The following is an 11,324-nucleotide window of genomic DNA, read 5'->3' on the forward strand; positions in this document are numbered from 1 at the left end:
TTGTATAAAACAACACAAAGCTCCCATTAATTTAAACGATTTAAACTTCAGCCCATCAAAACCAAATAATTTGCATCTATTAAGTATTCACATTCTTAACACAATAAAGATGTTAAATATTTTATGATAAGTGATTTATGTCGAACATGCCATGAATATTTCATGTCAACATAATTTGGTTAACGGTTAACATTTATAGTAACCGGCGGAATGCGAGATGCTTAATTTGATAAAACGCTTTGCTTTCGATCAGACTGGACTTGCATAAAATTACTAGAATGTGCCATTTGTCAGCTAAAAGTATATGTAAATGAATCAAGAGCGCATTTGACAGATACAACCCTCATAAATAAAATCTATTAGTACACAGCTAAACTGTGAATCGAATTCCGGGAGCGGCTAGAACAATGCAAAGTGTTGTACAATTTGAGGCAAATTAAATATTAATTAGTGTGGCGTGTGCATAAAAGTTAATTAATGTTTTTTACGCCCTAGGTGTTAATAATTAATGAGCGTGAGTTGCTATTTGGCTCTCTGCGCCCTGGCTTTTATGTCTGGGCGTTGGGAGTAGCTGGTGATTTACGGATAATTAAGCAGATTGCAAACTTATGCACAATAAATAAATATTTTATCAATCAGCTTGTGAGAATCAGTGTGGAAATGTGTCAATCCATTTGTGAAGCAGTAATTAAAAACCGTTTAATGTGTTCATTTAACAGTATTTTATTGGATTGCTGCATACAACTTGGGGAATAATTTAACGACTCTTTTACCTCACCCAAATAGTTTAGAAAAAATAACCTTAAATATTTGTTTGTTGGTGCAATCACAGTAACCAAGACTTTTTGGTTTCAGCTACTTTTTGAATTTATATAGCTTGGCTTCATTCCTAATCTCAAAGTTTCGCGGCAAACACAAACTTTTTTGTTACAAAATTTTTTTAATTTGTCTACATATGGTTAACTTATTTTAAGAAAATATTGGAAAAACTCTGTATCTAACCTATTTTTTGGAGATGTCTAAAAATTATGGTAAGTATAAGTCTCAATTTCGCTGGAAAAAGCGTACTTGGTCTTACTGATTTTTAAGGACCTGGACCTGGAGCCTACATGCTGCCCAGCAGCTTTGGACAAAAAGGACCTCAGTATTCCTTTGGCCGCAGGATTGATCGCAGGAGGCACGAGAAGCCTGGTCCTGGTCCTGCTGCCTACAAGGTCGATAAGGTCACTCGATATGGCAATTCGGAGGGCCCCCAGTTCTCCATTTTGGTGGGCAGTTCCAGGATCAAGGCACTTCCCGTCAGATTCGCTTAAAAAATAGTACTTGATGAGAGTCCATGTGATAGTAAAATCCATGTGATAATAAATCTTAGAATGCATTATGCACCAATTATTCGTTCAATAAAGTATGCGAAACTTATGAAATGTTCACACAAAATTAAATTAATTTTTAATAATTATAAGGATAAGCAATTTTATTGAATTTAAGTATTGATATCCATTAATATTTCATTTAATCGTTTACTTCCTGTAAAAACCCCCGCCATCTGGCTCCAATTTGTATCAATTAGTCGCCAAGACATTGACGTACAATTTGCATTCAAATCGCTGTCATGGCAACTGGGCTTACTAATCGCCAATTCCCTTGTAACTCTTCAATTAATTCGATGACACATGCAAATCAACGGGGGAGAGGATGCGCTAAATGCAAAATGCTAAATGCAAATCAGCAGCGGGAGGTGGGAGTAATGACGGTGATGCGAGTATTGATACACAATGCGGCGACAACCACTTGTTGGGCCAGAAAAGCCTTTTGCGAAGGACCCTCCACTTCGAGGGCTTAGAAGAGCCCTCTTCTTCAGCTGTGGGGCTTTGTGACTGTCCTCCGATTGGAGGACGTGGAACTGTAATGAAGCCGCCGGCCGAGCTCTTAAGTAACTCACTTTGCAGTCCAGTCGCCGACCGAGTGAGCTGAGTGAACTGGCCAAAGGAACAGCTCCTGGCATCTAAGCGAAAGCCTGTTATTTTCCCCGCTGCCTGTAATAATCACACAGTAAACAGGCAGCAGAAAGATTGGGATGGCACTGGTACACAGAAAAATATCTACGTCTTTGGGGATTTGTTTTAATTAGCTTAAAAGCTAAATACTTTGAAACTTTATAAGAGAAAACTGGTTTTTAGCATTGTTAAATGTAATTTTTTTTCAAATCAATAATATTTTTATAACAAATGCTGCTTCTTAATAAAAAGATAAGTAATTTTGCATCCAACTCTGGTGTTCTTTTTTATTATTTTAGTTTTTCTCAACTTATATAAAAATGATCTTAATATAGCGCGTGTGGTAATGATTAAATGAATTTCGATGGCTTACATTTTTAACGAAATGAACACATATTCTTTGAACTCAGACATAAAATATTTTGCGATTTGTTAAAAAATTTTTAATAAAAAAAAAACTTCAACAAAGCATGAAACTTTTGAAAAACAGCAAACTTAGCTTATGTAAAAATACCTTTGCTTCTCTATAAATGTAAATTTAAGTTATAAAAAGTCTATCCAGCAATAATGTTCTTATAACTAAACAAATTTCACATCGGTGAATCAAAATTCTTCTTCTAAACTAATAGTTGTCAAGTCGCACATAGTTCGCTTTTCTTTCTGTGTACTGGCCCTGGTCGTGGGAATGGCCAGCAGAAAGCCAAGGAAAGGAAAGGGCTTTGGACTAACTGAAGCAGATCCCCTCCCATCTGGCTGCCAGCCCAGTTGTAATTGCAACGTCAACGTAAATGCATGGCACCATCAGAAGCACAATCACAAGCAGAAGCAGAAGCAGAAGCAAAGGCACCAGCAGCAGCGACTCAGGAATTTCACGGATGTGCGATGTGCGTGCATTTTGCAGATGCTCGGGCTGACCGCTTGTATAGTTTGGACATCACGTATTCGCACAGGCACACCGACGGGAGTCGGAGTCCGTATTTGATTGCATTTTCGCTGCTGCAGTATGGGGATGGGGATGGGGATGTCGGAGGGCAGGGATCTGGGGAACTGGGCAGCTCTGCATCCCAAACCCACTCTTCAGCCCGAAGATTTATCTTTGCGCGTTTATTTTAATGTTACGTTCTGGCATCTTTGCTCATTTTTGCCTGCCGCCGATTTTACTCAGTCTTCGTATTATACCCTATCCCGAAGGGTACTATAGTTTATGCCAAGAAAATATTGTTGCTATAACTCAAATTATACATAATTTAACTTAATTTCAGATCAGCTTTCAAAATTGATGTTCCAATTTTAATCAAATAGATTCCTAAACGCCAAGCTACTCTAAAAAAATATAGCGATTTTTAGAACCAGAAATATATACGTAAAATTCTTAAATAATTGGTTTAATTTCTTCATTTAGTTTTCATCGACCGCAAAAACTAAATTCAAGTTTTAAATTAAATGCTTTTTGACTATTTAAATGAGATGTCCGATTGTCTTCCATCGGATCTTAAGATGTCCTTTCCTTGGACTTACGACCAATTTCATAATTTAATGGACAACCCCTGCTTAGCAAGCTTTCAAGTGCATCTAATCTTCGTCTTAAAATGGCAATTGTGAACGTCTTGTTTGGTTTTTCGTTTGTTTAAGCAGCCCCTTTCGATGCACTGCCCATTGGCTGGATGTCTTTGCCTTTATGAAGCTGTAGATTGCCATCTTCATCTGCCCATCAGCAGCACCATCATCATCATCATCATCATCATCATCATCATCATCATCATCTGCAGTAGCAGTAGCAGGAGCAGAAGCTGCATCCTCTGCTCGATGGCGTGCCATTCCTGAACGTGGTACGTTGACCGCTCGGAATGTTGATTCATCTTCTTGGGTATAACTGCTGCCAGTTTGCACGGACTACGACTACGATTACTCTCTGTTTTTTTTTTTTTTTTTTTTTTACAACTCCACTTGCTCTTTTATGTCAATCAGCAGTTTGGCATCCAGCTCCGTGGCTTTCTGCTCCGCGTTTATGGGCCATCATCGCCATCGTCATCGTCATCACATCAGCCCGGTTGGAATATGGCTGCGTCTATTTTTAGTGGAGCACATGCTCTATTCTATTCCTGACTCTGACTCTGACTCGTGCAGTATGTTAGATCCCATGTCGGGCTCTCTATTATTCCCATAACAAGCGAAGATTGCCCTTAAGTGGCTGACAGGCTTTGAGCGTGTGCGTATGGTGCATTCTTCTTTATTTTTAGCACGATCTCGGCCTGTCTGGCCAGTTGCATGAATAATTGCCAGTTAGGCTTACAGGCCCACATGATCGGAGTGGATAATTGTAAATGGGCATAGAACTTAATTGCATTTAAATGCCGGAAGGTGTGGCTACTGCGGAAAAGCAGCCTAGTGAATTCTGCTAAATTATAAGTTAATTTATAAGGTATAAAGATATACAAATTTACTTTGTTATTTGATTAAAATCGGGTTTCCCATTATTTTCTGTGGGAAGCTATACATTTATGTTGCTTATTTTTTTTTCTTTCAGGTGGGTAAGAAAAATTTCATAATATTTCCTTATTTTGGGAAATTCCAATAGAAAATCATGCACGATTTCCCAGCCCATGCTTATTATTCGTCTCATTCAGTTAACTGTCATTAGCAATTCCGGCAATCAATGAAACACTTTTGGCAAACAAAACGCATTCGCAACAAAAGATAATGTTTATTTGACAGCCCCAGGCGATTGATTTCCATCCACATCCACATCCATATCCAACAGGCACGTTGATTGAAGGGTCATTACAGGGTTAAAGGAAGTCGGAGCTCCGCTTTTGACCTCACACGCATTCCATTCGGCTTTATTTATTCTATTTCCGATTTTAATTGATATTACTGAACTGAGTTAATGTCTTTGGTCTAACCTCCCCTTGATTAACCATAATCGACCCTGTTCCACGCACGTGACTTGTTTAAATGATTGCTAAAAAATATATTTCGCTTATTTAATGTGCTGGCTAAAATTGGTGAAAAACTGTGAGTCTATGACAAACTAATCACAATAAATTAAACAATTAATTTAATGGGTTGGCTTACGTGTGGCTGACCCAATTTTTTTTTTTTTTTTGGGAACCATCGAAAATTTATTTTTGCAAATAGTTGCTTGGTTCAGTTTTTGGGAAATAACTTTATACGGTTACCTTAACTCCCGTCAGCCGAAAGCATCCCCATAAAGCTGCTGAAACTCATCGTCGGTCAGCTTAAACTAAGCTATCGCATTAAAAGTTTTCAAGAATTTAAGACCCATTTAATGTGAGTCAAAAAGTCAATAAACCCAAACGCTCGTCTTCTTCCTGCTGCTTGGCGAAAAAAAATAAAAACCCAGCGAAAAACCCGAAACAAGAAAACAAAAGTGGAGCAACAAAAACCTGTCACGTACAACAAAAGTGCATTCACATTTTGAAAGTCAAAGCGGGAGTGGGAACTTTTAATGTATCTTCGATGAAAATGAAGATGAAGATGGAGCTGAAGATGAAGACGAAGTAGCCACCCTGATTCAGATACATTTCTATCTTAAAGCCGCATGCCCACAACTTTCGTTGTTGGCCAAAGACAAACTCAGCCAATTACTTCGTTTGTGGGCCGAGGTTTCTGGTTCGTCTGGGGTCCGTTCTCGGCTGTCTGTCTGTCCGCTGTCGTCTGTCGTCAGGTGAAAGGCAAATAAAACGTCAATTTGTATCGCCAGTTGTGTCCTTTTCTTATTATTCATATGCACATTACACATTCCGAGTTTATTCATGCCTTCGGGGAGCAACCTTTTTGTGTCAATAATCATTTACATGTTTATCTAATTTTGGGCGGCTTTTTCCGTACGCTTTTTATGGCATCTTCATCTTCAGCTTCAACTTGAACTTGGGGTGAAATTGTGATTCGTGGGAATTCAATTATGGCCGGCAAATGTGGGCCACAGCACAGATACACAGATATACAGATACACAGATTTCGGTTTTCGGATCTCAGATACTTTTGCATTGCGCTACTTTTGGGCGCCGCCCGTCGACTTGTTGCCACGCCAAAAAACGAGTTGATGACCAAGCCGCAAAAATGTGCACTGCAAGTTGTAAAGAGGCCAATAACTAAAAAACCAAAAACAAAATCAACCGACCCAATGCCAATGAAACGAGCAACTTTGTTTGTTGTTCCTGCTGTTTGTTCGCCTGTCGTCGACGTCAGTGCGAGTGTTATGGCAGCAATTACAGTGGCTTCCGTATGCGAATTTTCATTTTGACAGCCCAAAAGCAACTGGATGTTTCCTGAATAATTCTTGGTTGGCTGGATGCACACTGCGCTGGGATCGATAAAGTTTATTTCACAGCATGGGAGCAGGCAAATAGATAAAACCATGCGAGATATGAAAAGAGAATCGTAAATTCGGATGCGTTTCCCTTGAGAACACACTGTCCACACTGTCAAAAAACTGTCCAGTCCTTAAATAACGTCTTGCCATAGCGCAAATAAAGCAAAAAACCCTTAAATGTGAGCAATGGTTCAACAGAAAATTCTGCACTAGTAAACGAATTGCTCAAAGAAACCAAAAATCAATCTAAACAAAGTTTGCCCCATAATCATTTAAACAATATTTCTGGAAACATAATCGGAATATCTAGATAGTCGTTGACTCTGGCATCCAGTATTTTAAGTTCGTATTTTAGTCTTAGTTTTGCAAGCATCAAAATAAATATATAATAGAAATAAATTCAGTGGAAAACAGTGGAATTACAACAATGAAAAGCTTGCTTATTTTTGTAACATTACTCCCTTTTCAGATCCTAAATTGTAAGGTCTTACGTAATTTGTTTTAATTATCACAATTTCGATTAAATCGGAGACATTATGAATTCCGAACATAAAAACCCTTTTTAAACCTTTAAACCTCTTCGAAAATCTTATTAAAATTGTAAAAAAAATCAGTACCAAAATATCCAGACTTTAATCAATTTAATACCAATTTAAATATCTAAATGATGGCTTCCCTTTGAAGGATTCTGTCGAGTCCTGACTATTTGGGAAACTACCCTCTGAGGTCTGAATCCAAAGACAATGACTCCATCTGGGAGTGAGTCTATGTCAGCGCCACGTTTCGTTCCTGACACTTTGTTTAAAATGTTTGCTCTGCATTTTGCGACTAGCCGCAAGTTCGCTTTGCAGGTCTCCAAAAGCGAGGGGCAATTGGTGCGAGGCGGGCCCAGAAGGCTACCCAATTTGGCTTACATGTGCCGGCGAAACCGTGGGTCGTTCACTTCTAGCTTTGCTTCGGGGCGGGCTGTCTAAACGCCTTCAAATTTGCGCTGATTTGACACAAAAATGTGTTGTAAAGTAGTCGACGCTCTGCTGCCTTGGAGTCGCTGCCTCAAAATGCAAATTGTGCATGAATATTTACCCCTGTCCTCCCCGGAAAGGTTTTTGTTTACGCTTGTTTGGCTATAACTACAATTTGGGAACGGGTAGTGGCAGTGGTGGCAAAAAGGCGAAGGATGGCGGGGATTTTTTGGGCCTGCTCGAAAGTTTTCCTGCTCCCTGTTATAAATTTTGTATCCACCAGATACTTACAACAACTTTGTGGCACTTCGCCTACATGTGGATGCTATGGCAACAAAAACAGAGGAAAAAACACCGAAAATCAACAACTTGTAATGCGGAGAATTTACTTGGCCCGAAGTTTCAGCAAGGGAAACTTTACTGCAAGTAATGATTGTCAAAAGAATGCCATAGTGCATTCGATACCAGGCCAAAAGGGCTTTTAACTGGCAAGAACGAATTGAAGTTATGAGAATAGTTGATAAATTTGTTTATTCCATATGAGTTTACATATATATTAAGGAAGCAAGTCGAAATATCTTTCAAAAAATCCTTTAACCACCAAGTACAATTGGTTCTGCTTCCTGAATCTCTTAAGCTTTTTACTAGTTTCCATCACACCTGTGGCAGCCCTTACATTTCGTGTCTTCAACTGACATTGATTAACCAAAACATCACGCCCTAGCGCTAATTGAACATTTAGCTTAATGGGAATTCATAAATCGCCCGAATATGCCCAGCGCAGCGGAAACACTCATAAAGTCAAGACGAAAAGGTATTATTTGCGGTTTATAGCGCAGGTGATTAATGCCTGCAATAATACTATAGCCCAGAAAAAAACCCGAAACTAAATACGGATGAGTCAAAGTGGGGCTGGACAAACACAGCCCAGCCGATCGATATTCAATATCATTTCAAAATGAGGCCGCCACATGCGAAATAATTTTAACACACGCTTTGGAATTGTTGAGGGCGCCACGTCGATTTTAAATATGGTATTTGTGTTTCTGAGAGCAAATTAATTAAAACTACACGTACGAAGGTTGCTGGGCGCCTTTATTGAATTATTTTTGTGGCATTTCAATTTTCAATGCTGGCCAAATGGCGCCACAGTATCGTGTAATTAGATGCGCATTTTGGCCAGAACCACTTGGTCAGTATCGAAATGATCTAAGCTCACAAATTCTTAAAAAAAATATCCATGCCCATCTTCCTACCGATGAAATGTTGATGTTTTTGTTATGATTTTGGGTTTAGCAGAAATATGGAAACAGGTTTCGCTCAAAAATATAAACAAAGCCCGGCTCAAGGCACTTGTGAAATTTTTTCGTTGAGCTCATGTGGACCCCGTGCATTCGTGTATTCGAGTATGAATTTCAACCGAAAACGAATAAATCTGGTAAAAGCTATTCTGCAGAATTTTTGCATCTTATTCGAAGGTTTTCCCTCCCGACTCTCTTAAAAAGTATTTCAGATGAGTCAGCAAAAAAACACATCAAGTGGTGACCGGAAATTGTAAGTTGCTGGTTAAATCATCTCAAACAAACTTGGCAAAAATTACTCACAGGCATATTTACTGTTTACCTTGTCGACAGGCAATTTGTTTTAAAATACAAACGACATTTATTCCTGACTTTGATATCTGACTTAAATATAAACTGTTTAAAATGTTATATTGTAAACAATTTGTATTTGTCTGGAGACACACATATATAGTATTATTTGACTTTTGGGCTCCATCGCTGTTTATTTTCTTTTCATTAAAAGTTGTATATTTATTTGCTTTACTTTTTGACCAACAGTTGTCACTGTGACTGCGAGTTGGTCAGTAAAAAGTGTATATTTTTTATTGGGTTTTAAGCAAATATACCAATATAATGTACAGGTGAGTCAAGCAACTGGGTATTTTTCAATGCCAGATGTGACGTAGGAAAAAACTTAAACATAAATTCGTTTCCTGGTAACCAATATGCAACAAATTAATTGATTTAATATATAGTGAGCGGAAAATGCCCGAGAGTAAATCCATTTCTCCTCCCTATTTATTCGTGTGGCTTAAAAAGCATTTAACAAATTTATGTTTTCACTTTTTATTCGATGGCAATTATACGAATTATATGTGAGGGTAGTACCCTGCCTGACTTAGTTAATCCAGCGAATTTTTGCAGGCTGTTTGTATGGATACGCGGACTTGAAGCCACTTTGGACGTAAGAGGTTTAAGTTTTGAAAAATGCTCATTATTTAGCCATGCAAGCCATGTATCTGCTATGCCACGCAATGTGAGCAAAAAGCTGGAAGACGACCAACAGCCAACAGCAATTCAAATTCAACACATTTTGCGTTTCATTCATAAAAATTCACAAATATTTTTGGCTATATATTGAAGATGTGTGCGAGTTTGTTGGCGCTGGATTTTGGGTTTTTATTGTCTGTCTGCACTACTTTAAATGGGTCCACGTGCCGGGCTTGTGGACGAGGGGGCGTGGCCGAAGGCGGGCCTTAAGTGCCCTCCTCTGCAAATCGGTAATGAGCGCTCTTAAAATGCGTTAAATGATTTTTTGCAGTTTGCGACTTCTTTCTGGTCTCCGCTTTCGTCGTTGCCTTGTCTTCGTCGTTTTGCAAGCCATTTGTGCACTGTGTTTGATTTGTTTGGCATGCCTGCCTTGTGGTATTTGCCTATGAATGAAGTGGGTATATTTAAAGTGGCAACGACTATATACTAGCCATATTGCTAACATTTCCTTCTTTTGGTTCTTTGTGCGGTGAAACTTTAAAGAAAAAAGCATTTGGGTGTGCAGGAAGTCTCAGGTCGAAGAGAGGAAGTTAATATATACTTGGGGCTTACAAAAAGTATTCATATATAGTTGGGGTATCACTTTAATCTGGAACACTCAACCAACAAATATTTGATATCATATCATACATATATCATATCTGATTCTTAACACTTAAATATGCATTACATATTTACGGGTACAACCCAACGAACTAAAGTTAAATTGACTTTTTTTACCATTGACTGATTCACTTTGGTTAATACAACAAGGGCTAGATATATATTAAAAATACCTCACTATTTACTGGTCCAACTCAACATAGTAACTTAAATAGTCTTCTCTGAGTGTTGGCAATTTGCTAGGTGCTTTTGCGCACGTGAAAGATATATACAGTCAGGTAAAAATTAAAAACATTGTGGAACTATCATCAACACGCGACATTGTCAGAGCATATTGCTTAATCTCACGTAACTGAAATTATTCTATAATAATTCTCTTCGCTTTACGCGGTCGGACAAAAGATTTCGCATGCATTTAGATGTCTGATTTATATTTATTTGTGAGTACTTCAGCAACACACAATTCATTTAAATGGCCATCCTTAACCTTGAACCGCGTGCATTAGTGCGCCAAAGTTAATAATTTAAATCAACTAATTGCGGCTATAATAAACAAATTTATTTACGGCTGACTATGGGGCGCCAGACCGACCGACAACAAGCTGCGAAAATTTCTATAATCGTGAAGAAACGACGCTTAATTTGCAAAGAATCCCCAGCAGGCAAGCCGACAAATGAATGTGCCAAAAATTGAGGAACAAGATTTCAATACAATACTCTGGCTGGCTGAATTAACACGCTATAGAAGCTGTCAAAAAGGAGAAAAACCCACAAGAAAAGTTCACAAGCCACGGCTAAAAGGCAGACACGCGTGGCTTGCCATTTGTTTATTGTTGATTTACTTGCCTTTTGTGGTAGTTTGTGGATATCTACAGCTATAGCTGGATGGCCCAGCGACAATGCCATTAAGCTTAATGTTTATTATCTATCCAGCCAGCCTACATGAAACAGCCGAACGAACGGAACAGACAGCGTCGACGGGTGAGGAAAAAATTGTGACAAGTAGCAATGAACCTTGTAAGGTCTGGGCTGCTGCCAAATGGCTCTGTTTCATCTGCCCCACACATCATACATCACACTCCAGCATGGCGAT

At 38.7% G+C, this 11,324-nt stretch overlaps 2 protein-coding genes across 2 annotated transcripts in view; one reads left to right on the forward strand and one right to left on the reverse strand.

Moving 5' to 3' along the window:
* Positions 1–11,324, reverse strand: part of LOC128263352 (uncharacterized) — a 33,815-nt gene that overhangs the window by 20,984 nt on the left and 1,507 nt on the right. The window lies entirely within an intron of this gene.
* LOC128263358 (outer dense fiber protein 3-like protein 2) lies at positions 876–1,424 on the forward strand. Its single transcript, XM_052998385.1, has 2 exons — positions 876–1,031; positions 1,090–1,424. The coding sequence occupies exons 1-2, from the start codon at positions 1,016–1,018 to the stop codon at positions 1,311–1,313; spliced, it is 240 nt and encodes a 79-aa protein (XP_052854345.1). The 5' UTR covers positions 876–1,015; the 3' UTR covers positions 1,314–1,424.

The sequence above is a fragment of the Drosophila gunungcola genome, unplaced genomic scaffold (genome assembly GCF_025200985.1).
Source record: "Drosophila gunungcola strain Sukarami unplaced genomic scaffold, Dgunungcola_SK_2 000001F, whole genome shotgun sequence".
Classification (NCBI taxonomy): domain Eukaryota; kingdom Metazoa; phylum Arthropoda; class Insecta; order Diptera; family Drosophilidae; genus Drosophila; species Drosophila gunungcola.